Raw genomic sequence first — 23,252 nt, forward strand, 5'->3', positions numbered from 1 at the left:
ATGATTCAAAATGGCCGATTTTTTTCAAAAATGTTACAAATAATATTCATCAAAAAGTGGACGGTCCTGGCGTAGTGGTTGGCCTCCGGTGATGGGTCATTATACCGAATGCCACTATGCCGAATGCCATTAGGCTCAATGCCATTCGGCCGAATGCCATTAGGCTCAATTCCACTTGGCCAAATGCCACTTGGCCAAATTTCACTTGGCCAAATGCCACTGGTCAAATGCCACTGGCTAAATGCCACTAAGCCAAATGCCATTAGGCCAAATTGGTCATTCGGCCGAAACTTTAATAGTTATTCACTTTTCATGGTAAGGCATCTATACTCGCCGTACCAGTTTAACAGTCTGATTACCCAGTCTGCAACATGCATGTAGATACTGTAACACAACACAACTGTACCGTTAACGAGAAGCGAGCTTGTTCACAGCAATGAAGGCAAAATTATGTCTATGCACAGATGTCCAACCATAAAATCAGGAATAAGTTTTGGATGATCGTGGAAACTCGTTAAAAGTCGAAATTTCCAAACTCTAAAATCAAGTTTAGGAATACGATGCTATAAATACAACGCATAAAATTTCACATTTCACTATTCGGCCTAATTGCTTTCCGGCCCAACCTTGGCACCCATGTCTCTCACGCTGATTGTCACGAGCTCAAATCTTCATCCCTGGACAAGTCACGAATATTGAAGAAAAAAATGTTCCTCGGCTCCGTATAGCTCCAAGAGACATTGAGCATACCAAATAAATATTATGGAAAAAGAAGTCACGAATAGTCCAAAAAGTGTTGAAGTGACTATAGTAATAATAATTTAAAAATTGCCAAAATCGCCACAAAATTAAAAGTTGAAGTACCTTAAAACCTTCACAATGACCAGGAACTCCCAAAGCTATCTTGAAATGACATAATGAGCTTGCAAACGTCATAACAGCGCTGAAATCCTTGAAATGGCTCAGAACTGCCAAAATAATGAAATGGTATTAAAACCGCCTAAATTACCACAAACAGCATATTTAGACGCAACGCGAAACGAAAACAAAAACATCCCTTGAAACGCCACATAAATGTGGCAAATATGGTAGTGATATTTCTTAATTCTTTTGAAACGCATACAATTGAATGCTTTAAATGTTTTCTATCAAGTTTGTTCAGTGAAAAAAAAATACATTTGGCTCCGTAATGCGACCAGCATAGAGCCATAATAAATACATACATTGGAAATGAACCATATGATTTGAAGTATCAAATTATTTTTCTAAATTCTGCAAAATTTCTCAATTCCACTCAGGCATTTCACTGAACTTTGATTATAGATTTAATTTGTTTTCTAACACTGATCAAGCGTTCATAACATGTTTCGATGCTGAAAGTTTTCTTAATATTTGGAAAACTAACTAACCTTCGGAACTAAGAAACACTGACTCAGCATCAACTGTTTTCGTTAAGTAAACTATGACACTGTCGGTCCAAACGACTCATTCATTAGTCTAATGAACCGTTACCAAATCTAAATTTGGAAAGTAACAAAGACACAGTGGGAAATTAGTCAGCTCGACACAAATAGTCGTCAATTTGACGACATAATCGATTGGATGACTCACATCTGTGACATAATATTGGGTTCAAATTAAATGAAATCCAAATTCGTCAAAATTCAAACAGTTGTTGGGTCATGTCACACAAAACTCCCGTTTTATCCTTTCAAACGCCTTTGGTTGCAACTGTTTAAAGACAGAAGCGTTCGCCAGGATTTTTTCGGCACTTCTTTTCGCAATTGTTCAAGTTTCTTTAAAAACCACCGTTCAGAGCTCCAGCACAGCATTCCAGTACACCCAAAATACACATCTTCATTGGCACCTTGTCACAATCTACAGTTGAACGTGAATAATAGCATGATTCTATTTTCCAAAACTGCACAATTTGCCTGAGTATGTTCTCTAAATACAAAACTCTCTTCCCGTATCTAAAAATCCTTCAACTCTAAAATCAGCATCTATCAGCATCAGCATCAGCAGCAGCAGCAGAATCGATTACTCCTTCAGCGAAAAAACTCCGATTTATTATCCCATTTCCAGCAAAATAACCTTGCCATCACTTGGAATTTATTGAATCACATAATAATCAAAGCAACCAACCAAACCAAAAAAAAAAACAAACAAACAAAATATCACTTTATTTCTAATTCACAATTCTCGTTCTCCCCCTCCAATCACTGTTCTTATCCCCATCCAATCCGCAGGTTCGTCCTCAGTTCCGACCGGCACTGCGCCGTCCAGGTGGCCCCAGCTTTGCAACGACAACGAGCGCGACACCGACGACAACCGCACGCAACAAGAGCACGCGAAGATCTGAGAGTGGCGAGACTTCGACGACCGACTCGACCCTCCTCCTGACGACGACGTCGTCGTCGTTGTCGACGGCAACCTCAGCGTCTCTATTGTCACGCCGTAGAAGGCCAACAACATACCTGAGCAAGCTGAACAGCGCCAACCGCCAGCGGCCGGCCGTACTCGGAGGATCGTCGACGGTGGACGAAGCGGCAGGGGACGCCGCGGTTGTTAGCGGCAGCAGCAGGAGAACAGCTACTAGCACTACTACCCCTGCGATTGATGCTGACCAGCCGCCACCGCCGTCAAAATCGACGAGGCCCAAAGTTGGAGTGCGTCGGAAATTTGGACCCACCAGAACCGGTTCGGAGGGAGGTGAGAGGGGTGCGGCCGCAGCTACTACCACTACCACCACCACTGCCAAGTCGCCGGATCTGGGTAAGTAGTATTTATGAATCGTAGATGAACATTCCATTCACTCACTCGCCGCCACTCACTGACTGGAAGGAAGGCAGCCAGTGAGTGGAAAACCCACTGTTGTGCCACCCAACTGGGGGCAGCGAAAGAAAGTGTGCATTTACGGCTGCTCCGCTTTGATGTTTATTTCGTAGCAATCGACTAAATTGGGCAGAACTAAATTGACTCCAAAGAAACCGAAAGTTGTTCAGTCAATGCAAGCAGCAGTTGGAATACGCTTTTACTCACCTTTGTTTGCTTGGCCTTACATTGGAAGAAGGAGAAATGAGCTTGCTCTCGTGGCGGTGGGCTACTGACTCAGTCTGCCAGGGAGCGAAAGGGCGAAAGTGGCTTTATTTCAGTTTGATCGATTTTGATTGTGGCGGATTTGCATCGATTCGCTGGGCATTGTGCAGTTTGATTTGCTGCCAAAAGAGACGGTTTTTATGAGGAATTGAGCGGTACAAAGAGTGAACAGAAAACGATCGAATCAAAAGGCAGCAGGTCTAAAATTTACGATCTGTAACTAATTGACCGATGTTTTCAAAAGCTAAACGGCAGTTTCCTTGGTTTAAAATCACTTTAAAAGCTCATTAGCACCGGAAATGGTTTGTTTTGAGCACATTCACATTTTAAATTCAATTGCTATTGATTCACATTGAGTTAACAGTTTACTCGCTACACACTTAGAAAAACTCATGTAAATTTAGGTGCTCTGAGAGTAACATATACAAGTCATAACAGACGCATTTTTTTTAAACTTTATTTTTTTAAATTTTTAGCTGTGGGCTAGTCCATCTCGTAAAATATAGCTTTATCAAACGTACTTTTCGTCGAGCAATGAACTTTTCAGTCTCGGAGCATGTAATATTACATGACATGTTTGTTTACGTCGCATCTTTAATGTCAAAGATGGATTTTGTCACTTGTAAATTTGGTTATTTCTAATGACGTTTTCGTTTTTACGGTGTAGCTACTCCGGTGCTACACCGCCGTACACCGAAAAAAATCAGGGTGTAGCTATCGGTTGCACCTTTGTTTACAAACAAATGATGATAAGCTGTCAATGACTCGCGCTTATTGCTGCTTACACTACACCGGTGTAGTGTAGTAAAAACGAAAACGACATAAGTGTGTAGGTGATAACTCAGCATCAAGACCCTCTGGGATTATTCTGAATCACTCTTACATTGGTATATTACAATATTACCCTTTGGGTTCTCCGGAATTCAAACTAGGGGAACAGGTTTTTCCAGTCATCAAAGAAACACATTTAAGTCCTTGTTACTTTTTATGTCGTGTTAATGATGCATGTTAATAAATTAATACATCACTTTCTAAAAGCTGTAACATTTTGCCCTTTAGGTTAATTTAATTATTTTTTTTGTGAATTTCATTGCAAAATGTTTAGTAGTTTTGAAAATTGAGTCGAAGAAACAGCGCGAGCGCGAGAAAATTTTGCACACCTCAACAACCCACATCTTTCGCACCGAGCCATCGGAAAGAAGTTGGGAATCCAACGATCTACTGTTTCTCGTGTCATAAAATGTTTCGGAGAACCTAACGATTTTAAATTGGCTCACTACTTGACTAGCCTATTGGTCCCAAGCAAATCGATTAGCATACTCCATTTTGACATTACGCTGCTTTTACTGCATTTGTTTATTTTTGTGGACATTGAAATTACATAAGATTTTCGACATGATTGAAGTGCATCCTCTTGGATGTAACTTTAAAGTTTATTTTTTGCTGTGTACAACGTGAGTCGACAATCAAGGACTTGGGGATTCTGGTTGATACAAAATTGTCCTTGAAGCATCACGTCGCGTAAGTTGTGTCTAAAGCCTCATCGCAACTATGATTTTTATCTCGCTTTGCAAAAAGCTCAAGGACGTCTACACGGGAAAAAAAGAGTTCCCATATTCGTGAACCACAGCCGTGAACCATAGTTCACGGTGTATATTTGAGAAAATTTTGTTCTGGATAGCTGACCGTGATTTTTAGTTCACGGTCCGTTCCCGTTTTCGGGAACGGATTTTTTTCCGAGTACTGCCTAAAAGCTTTTACCATAGAGGTACCTGACTCTAAGATCAGAAGGTCCCGAAGAAAAGTGCTCAAATTTTTTGGCTTAGCTCTGATACTAACTTCAGTCCCAACTTATCGATGCACCCCTCGAAACATAGGAAAATCCACGGACCCCTCATTTTATCTATCAAACTTTCATAGCGAATCAAAACAAACATAGTGTAGTACTAGAATTTCAATTGGAATGTGGTACGTTAATCGATTTGCTTGAGACCAATAGGCTAGTCAAGTAGTGAGCCCATTCAAAATCGTTAGTTTCCACCGGTTGCTATTACTATAGCTATTGCTCAATTTAGGGCGCACATCTTAGAGTATTCGTCCACAACCAGGTCTCCTTATTACTCGAATGTAATTCATTGCATTGAGGCTATTCAGCGAAAATTCACCCGGTTCGCTCTACGTCATCTCAGGTGGAGAGATCCATTCAACCTACCCAGTTATGAAAGCCGTTATTTGCTAATAAACCTGGAGTTACTGGGAGCGAGACGCAACGTGGCAACAGCGTGCTTTGTTGGAGATATTGTGCAAAGCAAAATTGAGTCTCTTGGGCATCAACACACGAGGTCGCAATCTTTGGTCGCAACGTTTATCACCATCCCTCGGGCAAGAACTAACTATGGCTTTCACGAACCTTTGCGAAGCATGTCCCGTTAGACTGATGCAAAATTTGACTTTTCGCTCCACAGTGCTTAAATGGTTTCAAATCGGGTCCTGATTAGCCTCCCAAAGTTACAACTCATTTGGTTAGAAACAGACTTCGCACAAGCCATTTGAAGATTACATGTAAATTACTATGGGAAATCTCAATTTTTTGTTCATTGTCTTCTAGTGTTTTTCCATATTGAGCTGTGAAATAGTTCGATAGCCATTCTTATAGAAAATTTTCTAAGCTACAACTTTGCTGAAGATCGTTTCTATGTAAAATGAGACAGGAAAAAATTATTAATTATTTAAGAGATTGGTAAACTTATGACATGATCAAGCAGCTGCTCTGTAGGCAACACTTTTTTTTGCAGTGTAACATAGTAGCCATGATTTTTGTGTCCTATTCAACGCCACAGAAACACCAATGTTGCCTGCTGAGCAGTTGATTGAGCATGATCATAAGACATCAGCGCATTGAACTATTGATAACTTTTGATCCTTGCATTTAATCAAGAAGTGATCTTCAGCAAAGTTGTAGCTGGGAAAATTTTCTACAAATACAGTTGAAAGTTTTTGACGAAGACCGATATGGTGAATTATTAGATAGACATGAACAAAAATCTTGGTTTTACCATAGTAATTCCCATACAAACTTCAAATGGTTTGTGCCATCTCAGTTTCTCACCAAATGGGTTCAAATTTTGAGAGGTTAGTCAGGATCCGATTTGGAATCGTTTAAGTATTGTAGAGCAAAAATTTCAAATTTTGCATCACTCTAATGTCCCGTATATTAAACCGGTGTTGCTATGTGTACGATTTCAACGTGTCTCGAGCAGTGCTGATAAAAATCATTTCTTCTACACCAAGGGGTGGTCACTCTACACACATATTTTACGCCAACATTTTTCTCACTGTGCCTCAAGTGTGCCACGCTGTGTCGAGAGTGCCGGTCATCGGACTTACTTTGATTGTTAATAAATGTTTGTTTAGCAACCCGGTATTTTGACAGTTCAAATGTTTTGTTTTGCTTGCTGCAATGTTGCAAACCGAAAGCAAACATATAAGGATATCGAGAGTACACCGATCGGAACTGAAACATGGAATTGGAAAGAATGTTTTTGTGCTAACCAGGCCAGTGACAAGGCCTATACCAACAGCAGTGTTTGACAGTAGGCAGCATGTCCCGGGCTCAAATAATTTATTTTGCTGTGCTGGGCCCGCTGTCACGGTATAACATGTTGCCTATGCGCCTGCCACTGGGCTGGTGCTAGCAGCAGCTGCCGTCATGGAGGGAAAAATTAAGCAACGTTTTGTGTTGGTTTTTACACAAAGATCGATGGAAAATTATTGCCTCATGCTGAATTGATGATAATATCAACGTTTTAGGCTCTGGGGTCGACAATATTCCAAATAATTATTTTACTCAAAATGAATTTGATTATTTTGCTTTTGAGGATCGCTTCTGATTTTGACAATTTTGGGTCGTGATATACGCTGTAATGTGAACGGGGTATAACATCGAAGATTTTCAAAACAAATGCAATTCATCCATACTGGCATACTTGTGATGGTAAATGAAATAAAAACACACACTTGTCTCGAGAAACAAATAAGCGTAGAAGTTTCATTTCCATGCAGCCAATCTTGGTGTTGTGTTGGATGCAAAGCTCTCCTTCCATTCCCATTACGCATCGATTATTTCCAAGGCAAACCGTCAACTTGGCTTTATCTCCAAAATTGCTAAGGACTTCATGGATCCACACTGTCTAAAAGCGCTATATTGTTCCACAGTGTGACCAATTCTAGAAAACTATTAAGTCATACGGGCTCCAAAACGACGTTACATGGAACCTAAGAATTGAGCGAGTCCAAAAAATGTTCATACGGCTTGCTCTCAGGAATCTACCATGGCGTGACCCGTCTAACCATCCAGCGTATCCCGCTAGATGCCGTCTGCTTGGTCTTGAAACGCTTGATCGAAGACGAAAATTACAACAAGCTACGTTTATCGTTAAATTAGGATTTATCGTTAGGATATTACGTCAGTGATCCCTGATGCAGCCGAGATTTCATCGTTCTCTGTATGGTTATAACTAGAGAGGATCTAGTATAAGAGATGAGCGGACTGGCTGGTTTTGAGCCAAACGAACTGTCAAAGCCAGAGCCAATCGAGCAGCGCCTATCTTGATGGCATTGGCAGTGTTGCTAGCAATCACCTAGGCATAGGTTGCCAAAGCAGTTTGTTTTGAATCCGCTCCTCTCTTATACTAGACCCAAGCTTGCAAATGCTCATTACAGCTAAAATGCTATTTTTTGGATTTATGAAGCTATGAAATATTTTAATGGTAATTCGTATGATACATAAAACCTGTCAATTTAGCTTTCAGAGTGTGACAATAGCGATTAGCTGTAACGATGAGCAACGCGATGAGCGAGCAATCAGCGATCATAAAATCTCTAGTTGTGACCTTCTGAAAGCAAAATTCAGTGCCAACATTTCAAAGTGGCGTAATTGCATTTGTAAACAATGGCTTTAGCCATCGGTTTCTCGTGAATAAAAGCTCACTCATGAAAAATAATGACACCAGCAGGTACAGGAATGTTTCCTCCACCAGCTAGCATTGTAATTTTGGAGAGGTAAGATTTCATTCGCGAGAAATTGACGGCTAAAGTCATTGTTTACAAAAGCAATTACGCCCCTATGAAATGTTGGCACTGAATTGATAAATTGTGTAGACCCTAGTCTTGACCAGCGTTGCCAGATATACCGATTTATCGGTATTTATACCGATTTCCGAACTAGATACCGATTTTTTTTTCCTTGTCGGGTATTTTCATCACTGCGACCATTTTTCTGATCTATTGTGATATATTCCCCTTTTTTTTTCTTTAGCTATATCAAGATGCCGTATCACTATTATTAGGAGTGATCGCCATCGTTTGACTAACAGCATTATCCCAGCACGGCATTATACTTCGAATAAAGTGCACTGCCGTACTGGGAGTTGTTCTTCAAATGTCAAAGGGTTCTATCAGCCCCTTGTCGAAGAACTTACGCCTTTTATTGAAAATTGCCAGACAGTGGCATAGCAAATGTTCCGAGTCTTCCTTTTCTATGCCACAGAAGCGACACACATCATCTTGAAATTTTCCAATCAGCTTCAAGTGATAACGGCTCGGACAATGACCTGTTATAAGACCTGCATATATACTAAGATCTTTCTTAGAAAGTTCCAGGATTTTGTGGGTCACAGAAATGTTTGGATTAATAAATCGCTTCGACTGCCTAGCAATGGAAGTGTTCTTCCAGTTTTCCTCCACTTTTGAAGATTCCCACGCTTTTAGCTCCATTCTAAGAGATGCAGCCGATAAGCCACAAAAGGGCTCTGGCCCGATGAACTTATGAGAAGATCCGAGTCTTGCTAGTGCATCAGCTCTTTCATTTCCTTCAATCCCGCAATGACCAGGAACCCAATATAAGTTGACTTGATTATGACAAGACAATTTTTGAAGTGATTGAACACACTCCCAGACAAGTTTTGATGTACATGTCGCCGACTTTAAAGCATTTAGAGCAGCTTGACTGTCGGACATGACGCATATATTTGAACTCTTATAGTTTCTACGCAAACATATAACGGAACACTCTAAAATTGCTTGGATTTCAGCTTGGAACACAGTTGGCCATCTGCCCATAGGAACCGATATTTCTATCCCTGGGCCAGTTACTCCTCCTCCCACTTGATTGTTCAATCTTGAACCATTTGTATAAAAAACAATCGATCCTGGACGAAGAACCGGGCCACCAAATTGCCATGAATTACGCCCAGGGTCAACTACACGAAAAAGTCGATTGAAATTGTATCTTTTATCCATCCAGTCTTCGTTGTTCCTTACTAGAGAGTTGATACTAACAGTTTTTAGAATCGTAAGATGTCCTCTAAAGTCTCCTTCAAAGAGTTTCACTGACCTTGTAATCCTTAGAGCACACTTTTCGGCTTCTAATTGTACAAATTGATGCAATGGTAGCATATAAAGCAAAGCATCCAATGCCTTCGATGGTGTACTTCTCATTGCACCTGTTATTGAGAGAGTTGCTAACCTTTGGAGTTTTTCTAACTTTCTCTGAGCAACACTCTCTTTTGTTTTTGGCCACCAGACCAATGCACCATAAGTAATCGTGGGTTTCACATTTGCCGAGTAAATCCAATGGATCATTTTCGGTTTCAGTCCCCACTGTTTACCGAATGTTCTTTTGCATATCCATAGAGCATTAGTAGCTTTGTTTATTGCCTGCTCTAGGTGCATATTCCAATTAAGTTTACTATCAAGGATTACTCCAAGATATTTGACAGCATTAGAAAGTTCCAAAAGTGTGCCTTTCAATCTTATGTTGTCTAATGAAAATTTCTTCCTTCGGGTAAATGGCACGATAGTAATTTTAGAAAGATTTATGTTTAATCCTTCCCTATCACACCACGATGAGACAAAATTTAAAGCAATTTGCATTCTGTTAGCGATAATACAATCATATTTGCCACGTACAATTATGACTATATCATCTGCGAAGCCAATTATTTCGAAGCCATTGGCTATTAAATTTTTGAGAAGATCATCAACTATTAAAGACCACAATAGAGGTGATAACACGCCTCTTTGCGGGCATCCTTTGGTTGCTCTTACACTGATGAGTGAGCTTCCAAGGTTTGCTGATATTTCTCTTTTTGATAACATTTCATTGATCCAATTTACAATGCTTTGATCGAAACCATGTTTCATCATAGCTGTAGTCATTGAATCGTGAGATGAATTATCGAATGCACCTTCAATGTCAAGGAATGCAGCAAGTGAAATTTCTTTTGCTTCAAAAGATCTTTCTAGTTTTGTAACAACCGTATGGAGTGCTGTTACTGATGACTTACCTTCCTGGATACCGATATACAGATAAGGTTCCTCAGAAGAAATTTTTGTGAGAGACATGTATCTTTTTGAAGACCTCATATTTTTTAAGCCTTCAACATTCTAAAAAATCATCATAAGATGCCTTATGCTTGATACTGTTTCGACTAATGTTTGCATTTCCTCACCGTTTTTGGCTACCCATCTATCGAAAAATAGTCGATGGATCTTTCCGGTAGTTCCTAGGGAATCGAGAAATATTTTTTGAACATTATTTAACTTCCGGAAGTTTTTATTCACTTTTAAACTTCCTGAAGTTTCATCCAACTTTCCCTGGAATTCTCTTCCACCTTACCTTGTAAGCTTCTTCAGCCTTCGCTCGAATGATTCTTTCATCTTCTCCCGCCAGTTTTTTCAACTTTCCCTGAACTTCAAGGATGCTATCAGATTTTTATCATGGATCCACACTAGCTGCAGGAACATTCAAGAAGTTATGAAACATAGGAAAGTTCAGACTTTTGTGTAAGTTTCGATAAATTAAAGACAGTTTCATTAACTTCTGTTAAATTCGAAAACCCGGAAATTTCAGAAAAGTCCAGTGAACTCCAGTGAATTTATGGAGACATCATAAATATTTTGGAAACTTGACAAGTCCAAAGAACTTCAGGGAAATTTAATGATTTTCAGAAACTTTAGTGAAGCTTAGAGAACATTAGGACCGATCAATTAATTAATGAAATTGCTGAAATTATAAAGGAGTTCCGAGAAACTCAGGAAATTTCCGAAAACTTCAGCAATGTCCTGAGGGGCTCATGCAAGCTTAAGAAACATAAGGGAAGTTACATTAACATTAGATCATTGTGAGAACATTTTATGGAAAGTTCTATGCTTTTTAATGAAGTTCAAATAATTTTCCCAGAAATTTCTTTCGTTTTCTCTGGAAGTTTGGTTTTTTTTTTGTTCTACTTCTAATGGATGGTTTTTCCGAGCTTCTTCTGGCTTTCCCTGCAAATGGCTACTTCTGAAAATTTACTTCCGATTTCCGAAACTTTTCTGGCTTCCTTTGGATGTGACATCCAATTTGTTTTTTCCGATAGTTTATTTAATTTTTTCCAACTTTTCTTAGAACTTTCCTCGAACTTCATCCAGGAGTGCTTCTTTCGTCTTTCTCTAGATATTTTTTTCAGCTTCGTTCAGAAGCTAATTCAAACATTCCCCGGAGTTTTTTCCGGAATTTTACGATCATAGTTCAAAAGCAAAAAAATTGCTTTGATTAACTGCTTTCTCAATCTTAAAACATTGCAACGACTACGATGTGATCTGCTCGACATTTCGTTCATGGGTTGTGGTCTAATATTGGAAAATATTGTTTGTCGTTATTGTCAATAGTTTAGTCGTTGTTGTGGCTGATTTTCCATATTTTGGTTTCATTTAATTGAAAAAAAAAACTTCTTGGTTACAATTTCGATCACCATTTGAGGACGACGATAATTTAAAAAAATAAATTTAAAATAAAGAGTGTTTTAAGACTGAGAAAGCCGTTGAAAAAAGCAATTCCTTCAAGTTCCAGTCGTCACCATTGTTAAAAAGTAGAAGGGTCTGTGCCTAGGGCCACGAACGGAAGCTTGACGTAGGACCGCTAAGGGAACTGAATAAATGTGTAGAGCATTTAGTTCTTTTAATTGATCAATTATCTATTATCTCAACTCTTTCCGTTTTTGAATTGTAGGCGTACCAAATTTGTAGTATTTTTTTTTTCAAAGAGAAATTTGATGAAGAGAATCAATCAAAATCACTTGCACCCATTCTTCCAAGCTTGATTACAAGATTACAACTCTGGAGAGCATTTTGTGTGGTCGTTGGGGGCTTGTGGTTCTGAATATGGACAAACAAGCACAGATATATTCTATTCCAACTCTTTACTGATGTAAGCTTGATGGCCCTGAAAAGGGCCGTTTTATTGAAGAGAACATCCATGGCCACTTACGTTTGACGTGTTTGTAGGTGACAGCATCACGGACCTCATTTTCCAGGAACACCATCAGCACACCTCGTAGATCAGACCGGAGATACGTTTGACACCACCACGGTGAGCCAGACGACCGATGGCGGTTATCTCGAAGAACTTTGTGATGACGCTTGGCGCCTCCTTTACCAGACCTTTTCCTCTTTTGCCAAAGGCAACCATGAGACAAATTTACTCATCCCTGAGTTCCTGCACTTTATTTCTTATTTCTGAGATAACTAAACTCAAATTTGGGTCGATCTCATTCGCCGTGATATCACCTTGAAAGATATCGGTGCCGGTGGTTAGCGTGATTACCTCTCACCCCAGCAGGCCTGGGTCCAATCTCAGTCGGCGCCACCGGCATGTTCTAAGGCATAACATCTCTGATCACGCCTTCCTTCGGGAAGTAAAACTGTTGGTCCCCGGTGGAGATGATGGGTCGATTGGTAGGGTCCAGGTGTGGGAGCTGCCTTCCTGGCGTCGGTAGCATTGGAGCTCAGTACGGAAAACAAATCTCGCGCCACTTTTCAATAGGTCCTATCTACATTGATGGATTCTCTTCATCGACACTCTCTTTCGTAAATAACTCGGCTTCACAAATGTTTCCTGCCGTCTTCGTCGAATTAGATGCTAGATTCCTCCATCGAAAATATCCGGCTGTGGCGATTCAATGTTGATCAAGGTTGATCAAAATAATTTGTACCCCTGCTTCCAGATTGATTACATGAGCATTTTGTGAGGTCGTTGGTTCTGAATATGGACAAACAGGCAGATGAATTCTATTCCTACTCTTTACTGTAATAAGCTTGGTCGCCCTGAAAAGAGCCGTTTTGTTTCCAAAGTTGGTGATGATTTAACCTCCAAAACCAAACAGAGTGCGTCTCTGTCACTTCAAAACGTAGATGACATCCATGGCCGCTTACGCTGGGCGTATTTAGTGTAGGTGACAGCATCACGGACCTCATTTTTCAGGAACACCTTCAGCACACCTCGTAAATCAGACCGGAGATACGTCAGACACCGCCACGACGAGCCAGACGACGGATGGTGGTTATCTCGAAGAATTTGCGTTTGATTCTGGATATGGCGATGAGTGTGCAAAATATTACGCAACTCCATCCTTCCGAGGATCGGAGGCGAATGCCACTTCGACTTGTTTCGTCTACTTACTACTCTCTGACGACTGTGCTGGGGAAGCAGCATATGCATGTAGGTAATTGGTGGATTTGTTAGTTTCTTCGACGCTTTTGGACAAGGCTGGACATTTACCAGTTTTTCAATAGTTTCTTGTTGGAAATCAACATTCGGAAGCATTGTTATCGATGCGTAGCCATATTTCAGATCGATTGGTGATACAATTATTGAAATTGGACCAAGAGCAGCTGAGTTATTAACGTTACAAATCTTTCTTAATTTGTTACATGTTCCATTTTCGGTTTTCACAAAGTGTACCCCATATAGAAATCAAAGACGTAGTCCTACGTCAAAATTTTGCTTTCAAAAACGGCAAAAACATAAAATTAATTAAATAGTAAATACCGATAAATACCGATTTTTAATACCTTCGATACCGATAAACTTTAAAACAATCTGGCAACGCTGGTCTAGACCCTCTCTAGTTATAACCAGCCTATATCTGCAATGGTTCGTTTGTTTGCTTCGGTGGAACCCGCGTTCAAATTTGGTATTTCTTCGCCTCAATTTGTAAATAGAGTAAGAAGATTGAACATAATTTAGATATTCATTAAGACTGTTTTATCAGATGATTTACAAAACAATAAATAAATGTTAATTTATGGCATTTATTTAATTTGTGTTAACTTGTAGAATAAGTGTCATTGGGGTAAACATTTTACCTGTTGAATTATAAATAGTAAATATTTATGACACATGTCATGAGATATTCCATAAATTGTATGCAACCATCCATATGTGAAAGCAACATTTCTTTCAAGTTGCTGGTTGTCTGTTCCAAAAAATGGATCAGATCAATTGAGCAGTTTAAAATGACGTTTCCTCCCAACAAACAATTTTAGCTGCAAACTAGCTTATACAGACAAACATTAACTGTATAAGCTGTGCTAATTTCCATAGAAAAAAGTTCTGAATTTAACTTGTGATGTAAACATGACAAGCGTAACTATTCAAATCGACGTATCTGATTTTGTAAACATGCACTTCAATCGACAATTTGTGGTAACTGCTAGCTCACTCGTAGCAACTAACAACACCAGCTAGTAGAGGAAAGATTCCCCTATCTGATGATGGTGTTTGTTTGCGTGGGTGAGTTAACAGTTAAGACAAATCGTCGATTGAAGTGATTGTTTACAAAAGCAGATACGTCGATTTGAATAAGTTACGCTTGATTGGTGCGTGTAAACTTATATTTAAATTCGCGCAAACCAGCAACTTGCAAGAAATATTGCTTACAAAGGTTGCATATACTATTTGCAACATTCCATTAAATGTCTCAGAACTTAACACGATTTGTAATGTAAACTTACATGATATGTGACGCTCCGTTTAGGTGCATCATATTGAACAGAAATTTATACTAAGGTTTAAAAATATGTTTTTATATTTTTACGTTAGCTTATTCTTCGAACAATGTTAGTTTCCTACAAATGCATTGTGCGTAGAAAATTATCTCATGAAGGTTTTATACACAAATATGAATTCTGGGAAAACATGCATTTATGAATAAAAATAAAAGGTCCTTTTTTGGAACTTAAACTTTTCAATTAAGAGGTAAAAAAAGATTGAATTAAACACAGACAGGGGAGATGGCAACATTGCATGTAACCTATTATTGGCTTTCCCGTTCAGGGATGTAAACAAAATGTCATACAGCGTAGTCTAGCAGTGTGAATGTTTTGTCTACGACAGTCTTATACACATGCATGTGTGACGTCACATTTGCTGTTGTATTTAAAAGTAAAAGAATAAAAGAGATAGCAGATTTTGCTCACCATACCAGTTGATATTTATGATTCATTGACTGTTTTGGCACGGCGACGCACGCTACCAACGAATTTTACCAACACTTTTAGAAAGTGATGATTTAGGAATACAAGAAGAAGAAGCAAATCGAGTGATGGTTAGTTACCTCACACTAAAAAAATCTGAATTTTACTGGTGATCTAAACATCCATGCATGCAAACATTCATGCATGTAAACTTCCTTTTCACGTAAACTAGCAGCTTGCAAGAAATGTTGCAAACAAAGGTGGAAAGTTGCATACAATATATGGAATATTGCATGACATGTCTCATAAATTTACACGATTTATAATGTAAATTTGTATGATTTATGACGCTCCATTTATGTGCATCATAGTAACGGAAATTTACACTACTTTTTTTTAGCTGTGCTCTTAAGAGGTCGTCTTAAACTGCTCGGCAATATGATTAATTGTACGTTATATTTTGAAATAAATAAGCCATTCATTGATTTTAAACGATCTTTTTTCTAGAGTTCTAGAATAAGAAAGTCAAAAATGGATCCTTGACCAGGAATCGAACCCACCACCTCCTTCCCGCTAAATTGCTTCATCATTTATACATGGTTTCTTATCATTAGAATTCATCAAGTTGTGCCATCTACCTAGAACGAATCATATCATTCGAGTAGTTTTAAATAACGTTTCCTACCACTCGAAATTTACTATATGGAACAATATTTTGAATTTGTTTCTGCTACAGCCTCGAGATAATAGGGTCTTATTTATGTTAGGCTTGAAAATATAAAATTTATCGTCCAAAAGCTGCTCGACAATATTGCTACACAGTAATGACCCAATTTTGTCAACCCCTCCACGCAACAGGAAATTGTCATTCAATACTTTCACCTCTATCTGATTCATCTTCAAGATGGATATTTATGGTGCACTTCCGTGTTATGGTGTACTGAAACAGTTCATGGGTTTCTTAGAAAATTAGAAAAAGATTTTTAGAAAGAGGACTGACTGTAGTAGCTTATTTAATAATCTAAAATTCTCATTCTATGAAGATACCAATTCACCTTTAATGATCAACATTCAAACATTTTAAACATCTGTTCCGTAACTTAAAGAACAACCAATCAACTTTAACGACCCAAAACATGTCCCACCAATACTGACTCACATCATGTATGGCTTTTTATGTCCAAAGTGCCATGACATTCAACCATGCACTGATTTTCGGTCCACTCAAATTGCTAGTACAAATGAGAGAAGCCTCCAAATTATTGAAATTAATATTCGATCGATCGGACAGGTTTCAGCCGACGACGACGCTTCGAAACTTGCTGCTTTGAGATCAATTAAGCCAGACAAAGAGCATGGCCGAAGGTTGCTTGAGTTTTCCTGGCTGAGTTGGCTATGGAAGCTGGACAACACATGTGCCGATTTTGACGATTGTGAACAGAAACCGTTCACAAAAAGATAATCCGACTAGTAACTGAGAAGCAACTGGTGCCGCGTGGTTTGACAATCGAAACCGTGAGAAGTTTTTGCTTGCACTAAATCTAGGTGAAGAAGAATCAACTAAATTATGTAGATAGTTGCAATGGTTAAAAAATAAGAAAAACACTGGTTATTTCTGCATAAATTGGGGTGCAATAAACTAGTTCTCTTGGTTAGATTAGTTAGCGACGGATTAAGAAAGACATCAGATATTGTGGGAATTGAGCAACGCTGCACCGTTGCCACTGCCGGCTGTGAAAAAAGATTTAATTATAAAAGCTTTTTAATCGCAGTCTCTTAAAACGACGAACTTGTTTGGCGAAATTGGCCAAGGATGGGTTGTTACGAAAGGTTTACTAGTCGTTGCTGGATTTGATTTGAAGCTGAATAGAGCTGTGCTTTCAACGGCAGATGCATGTTCTTTCTTTAGGCCAATTAAACATTGATGTCGCGTTAAGACAATCTTCATCAACCACTGGCAAAAAAACCGGAGGAGCAAGGGATACAAGAGTCACGTAACATACAAATTGTACAGTCACGAACCTCTTCTGCGGTTGCACTCTGTACTGGAGAGTTGAGATGTGCTTGGATGATCACTCTTCAAACCTCTTCCCAAGAGTGCGCCTTTGTCCACTACATTCGACAGCAGGGCAGCTCAGCTCGTCGCTCGTCACGCCACACTATCGTCGCACTTCATCAAATCGGCAGATGAATACTAAACAAGCGAAGAGAGATAGAAAAAAAACGTATTCACATTGAAACCCAGCATCCTCTCCCCATCCGTCCTTCTTGGACCCAGCCGCTTAAACCGCTCGGGGTCGTCGTCGGTTGTCCGTCAATCAACCAAGCCGACCAAATTTCGCAACCGATGACATCTCTGCAGCAGCCCTGCGGGGCCTTTGAATGCAATTACTCAACCTCAAATTCCATCCTCGGCAGCACGGTCGGATTCGACCCGGGAAGGGGCCATTGTACAACAGAAAATAAAGCTCAATCTCGTGATCGTCGTCGTCTGTCTCTCGGTGCGGACTAATGACTTATCCAAATTTATACATCCCCCATACGAAAACGCGTGGCGGATGGGGAAACCAGTTTTTATTTTCTTAGCACGGCCTACTATGTAGGTTGGTATTACTTGTCAAACTGCGTTTTGTTTTGCCGACCACGCAACCCCTGAAAAAATAGCAGCTGCTTCAAAGGAGCTGGGATCATTTCGTATGACTAATTTTGGGCACCCTGGGCGGCCCGTTTTCATGGGTGCACGACATATTTAATTTCACAACCACATTAATTTCATAATCGATTATCGATGACACCAAAACGAACGCGTTCGACTGGAAACTTGGAAGAGCAAGCGACACAGACTACCTATAATTTACATTCATATGCGCTCGATCGAAGACATGTAATCACAGCGCTGAGTTCGTCGCTTGATTGCGCAATCGAGTCACCAGCCACTAATGTGTTTGTTCAATAAGTGTTGAATTGAAATATGTGCTGTTTGTGTGATTCGTGCAAACATACATTAGGAAGTGGGGAGGTTTGCATATGTATGACTTCAACAGGATGCTAGACACGAACCGCTCTCGGAGTGGGATTGAATATTTTACGTTTGTTTGTCGCCAGATCGTAAATCTTTGACTCATCCTACTCGGTATTCTCATCTTGGGTATTCATCTTGAGCTTGAGTGAGTGTGTGGTTATTTGAAATTTATTCAAATGCGAACTCGTTTTCCTTGAATCGATGAGTCGAGGTGTATGGCTGTGCCGATTTGTGGAGGTTGAAAATGTTTATCTTCTTGAATAAAGACTTGCTTTGAGCTGAGATCGAGTCATCTTGGGATGAAATGATCAAATATAAGCTATGCTGATAAATTATATTCGGCTCCGTAGATGGTCGTCGGTAGCATTGGTGCTCAGCACGGAAAACAAGATCGACGGAAAACAAATCAAGGAAAAAAAGTTTCACAGAAACACCATGCTGGAGGTGGCTGGGTTCGATTCCCGGTCCGGTCTAGGATTTTTTTCGGGTTGGAAAATTTATCAACTTCCCTGGGCATAGAGTATGACTGTACTTGCCATACAATTATTAAAATGTAAAAATGGTACAGTCATCGAAAGCTTTCAATTAATAACTGTGGAAGTGCATCTAGAACACTAAATTGAGAGCTCGCAATAATCTAATATGCGATAAGCAATAAGCTTGAATTGCGAAAAAGAAGAGGATGTTTCGTATTTCAAGTGCAAGTTAAAGATATTGAAAATTTTCAAAGAGCCACAATTTTGTACAAATAGCAAGTGATTAATTTCAAGTTTGCATTTAACTTGATGAAAGATTAGAGATGTTCATTGAAGTCCCATTACCATCATGGTTACTCCATGAACAACCAGCTCCATAAACCGACTTTTTTGATATTTTTTTCAATCTGGGCGCAGAAATATCAATCCACAGGCGTTTCTGTTATAAAAGCTGTGCACCGAACCGCATAAGGGAAGTTTTTGACATTACTGTGCGCTCATATCTGCTCAATTGCAATGCAAACGTACTTAACATGACAAGGGGCAAGACAGCTTTCGATCATGAGTAAATTCAGAGCTAATTCCGAGAAACTCTGAGTAACTCTGAGCAACTCTGAGTAACTCGCGTTGATCAACATCACATTGATGAATCGATTCATATCTTCATAAATCCATTTAATCTCTAAAAGTGTTAATATAGTTTTTTATCGATTACATCTCTATCATATCGGGTCACAGCTCTAACTATCTCATGACAGATTACGAAATTTAAGGACCCCGCGAAGGAGTGTCTTGGTGCGGTCCAATGGACCTTTTTGACAATTAATCGTCTTTCTGTATCTAGCACACATGGATGGTTTGTTTTCCCACTAATCTGTTTCCCTCTTACTCGTTCGATTTAAATTGTGCAGTCGTGTGCGCCGATTAAACGCCAAAAAGTTCTATGCGATGTAAATTTTGTGATTTTGTCGTCTCTTTCGTTCTCCCGCTGTTTGAATGGTTGATGGACTGTGACGTTAAACTCTGTCTTCCATTTCAACAGCGGAAAAACGAATGTGACGAAACATTTACATTGTTTACATCACATTAGTGGACGTATGGATTTTCGGTTTGAATCGAGATGAATTTAACAGTTAAAAAGACAACGATAAGATGAGGACGATGATAATATCACGGTTTGGAGGTGTTCCAAAATGAAGCTGGAAGAGGTTGCGAAAGAAAACGAATTTCGGCCAATCGCTGGATTTCGAAAGTACATATACGGTGGGGAATGGAGGTTTAGAACTTACGAAAGAAATTTGTTGGTTGTTAGCATCATACAAAGAGTATTGGAGTGTGTTTCTGCTGTAGATGATTGGGAGATGGTCAAACGGTGATACACACTAAACATTATATGAGAGAACGGTTAGATAGTTCTGACTCATTCAAGATTATCGATTAATAGTGGATGAAATCGGATAATATCGGCAAGCACCATTTATTATTCTTTGCGAATCGAACAAATCCACCAAAATCCAAAATATGAAGCAACTTTTATTGAAATCCGTTAAATGAAATGTAGAATGGATTACTTTCGTCCCCCTCGTAGCAACCTGATTTTTGTGTTGAAATCTGTCATGATCGGTGGGCTGAAGCCAATTGACATATTTTTCAACACTAATTTCATAAGCTAATGCAATCTGGCGCTGAAGTTCTTCCGGATGTGATACTTGTGGTGCTGTTGAGAAATTTGCTGGATTGTATAATTCTGTCCAGGATATCGGTGTTACATAATACATGAATGGTAACGATGATTCAAGACCACCACCTTGTCTGAGTCAACGGATACCATCACAGACCGGGTGGATCTATTTGCAGAAAAATTGTAGCTGTTTTAATATTGTGACATGTGATACCGTTTCTTTCATATTGGTGGTGAGGTGGGAGGAACACTTTACAGCATTAGGAATTGAGTCCACCAAGAAGGATCTGCAGCTGACGAAAATGACATTGCCCGGAACTATTGTTCAAACCAGTGCTGCAAAATATCAATATCAATAGCTACAAAATGCTGAATTTCTCTAGCCACCTGATGTCAGTATCAGTACACAACAGCTAGAATATCAATGTCATTCGCCTCAATGTCAGTGCGCAACCCATTCTTGATGGCATCCCCGGCCTCGTACTTCCGATGCTAGCGACTAGTTTCGGAATCGCATATCGCCCACTGATCATTTTTGCGACTAATACGGATTGATGTCACATAACACCGATCAATCTGTTATCACTGATAACGTCGCATGAATGCAAATGATTTCACACAATTTTAACGGTTACTAAATTTTAATTTCAATTCAAATAAATAAAAACTTAGGTGGGTAGATGACGTCTGTATATATATATATATATTTTTTTTTCATTGAAAGTTTGTATTTGTCGAGATTACTTTGATAAATTTTGAGCAATGGTGTAACGGACAGGCTAGCGTTACGATAATAAATTACAATTAAAATTATGAGTTGCTCAAATTTACTCGCTGCGAAACTATTTGCTCTGAGCACAGCTGACTTGCCCTTTTTTATACAGGGGGGAATCTGCTCACAGACACCTGAGAAGGAACTCAGGGTGTGGGAATGGGAGAATTTCACTCCCGACCCACTAAACCTTACCCTGTGCGCTTGGCCCTTGACCTTCCCGGAACCGCCCGAAGGCATTACTTCGTGGGAGGGGGCGCTGTAGTGCTATGACGCCTCTCTAGCAATACTCTAACGATCTAGTCGGGCAGTAGGTAACTGCTGTTCGGCTCGCCACTGTCGTTGTAATACCGAAACTCCTAGGAACGATGTTATCCGGACTGGTATCCGCTCCGCATATCGCTAGCATAGCGCTCGATACTGGTTCGAAACGTGGACAGGCGAACACAACGTGTTCGGCGGTCTCCTCGATACCAGCACATGTGGGGCAGATGGGAGTACTTGCATGTCTGAACCTATGCAGGTAGCTCCTAAAGCAGCCATGGCCTGACAGGAACTGTGTCAGGTGGAAGTTTACTTCCCCATGGCGCCTGTTGACCCAGCTTGATACGGAAGGTATCAAGCGGTAAGTCCACCTCCCCTTTGTGGAGTTTTCCCACTCCGATTGCCATTTCGCGGTCGACACAACTCGCGCGTTGTTGCGCACCCCTCGAACGGTCCTCGCGTCATAGCACACCACATCCTCCTTAATGATAAGGCTGATTGGCATCATCCCTGCTATGACACAGACGGCCTCTCTCGAGATAGTGCGGTATGCACTGGCCACCCTCAAGCACATTAGCCTGTGTGTGCCCTCTAATTTCCGCCTGTGGCAGTCAATATCCAGTACCGCAGCCCACGCAGGGTCGCCGTATCTGAGGATAGATACTACGACCCCAGCGAGGAGCCTGCGCTTACTGGCATTCACTGCCGAGCTGTTTGACATCATACGGGATAATGCCCCCACAGCCATAGACGCTCTCTTGCAAGCGTACTCGACGTGGCAGCCGAAGCTGAGCTTATCGTCGAGCATAACCCACAACAGTTTCAGAGAGCACACAGACCTAATTGTGCTTCCGCCGACTGTCAACGTCGCATGCTGTACTGACATGCGATTGTTGACTACGACCACTTCCGTCTTGTGATGGGCGAGCTCCAGTTTCCTGGTTCTCATCCATTCCTCCACAAGCCTGACGCAGTGGGCCGCTGTCAGCTCTACCTCCTCGAGGGATTCCCCGCAGACTACCAGCGTGACATCATCGGCAAAACCTACAATTTTCACGCCTACCGGGAATTTTATCCTCAACAGTCCATCGTACATGACGTTCCATAACACCGGGCCCAGGGTGGAGCCTTGTGGCACTCCTGCGGTGACTCTAACGCATTTTTCACCATCTTCTGTGTCGTACGTCAACACACGATTCTGGAAGTTGCTTTCCAGAATCTTATACAGCCCTCCGGGAATTTGGAGCTGGTGTAGCGAGCGGGCTATCGCCCCCCAGCACGCGCTGTTGAACGCGTTCTTCACATCTAAGGTTAGCACCGCGCAGCACAGTGGTCCAAACGGCGAAAAACGTGATCGTGTGAGATTATGCAAAATCCTTTGACTTTAGGTATATAGTGTCTTCAGAGAAGTTTTAAGGCATAATTGACGCCATCTTTTGACGGTAGCCATTTTGTGATCAATCCTCTTAAAAGTGGGATCCAACACTCATTTTTTTATAAAGTTGAGATAGAAGGTTTGTATATTCAGCAAAGTTGTAGATTATGTAAATACAAACAACTTTGCTGAAGACATAAACCTTCTATCTTTTTGCTCAATTGATCTATAAGGCGTTTTTTGTGGACGTGCCTCTTAAATCATAT

General features: G+C 40.3%; 1 protein-coding gene across 1 annotated transcript in view; it reads left to right on the forward strand.

The window, feature by feature from the left end:
- Positions 1-2,216: 2,216 nt before the first annotated feature.
- Positions 2,217-23,252, forward strand: part of LOC135707524 (mucin-2-like) — a gene marked incomplete at its 5' end in the record, with an annotated part of 52,992 nt that continues 31,956 nt past the window's right edge. The window contains one exon of the mRNA XM_065229368.1: positions 2,217-2,775. Coding sequence (XP_065085440.1) covers positions 2,217-2,775 — 559 coding nt within the window. The remainder of the gene's footprint in view (positions 2,776-23,252) is intronic.

This window comes from Ochlerotatus camptorhynchus, unplaced genomic scaffold (genome assembly GCF_037179485.1).
Source record: "Ochlerotatus camptorhynchus isolate MF236.1 unplaced genomic scaffold, CSIRO-AGI_Acam_v1.1 ptg000313l, whole genome shotgun sequence".
Lineage (NCBI taxonomy): Eukaryota > Metazoa > Arthropoda > Insecta > Diptera > Culicidae > Ochlerotatus > Ochlerotatus camptorhynchus.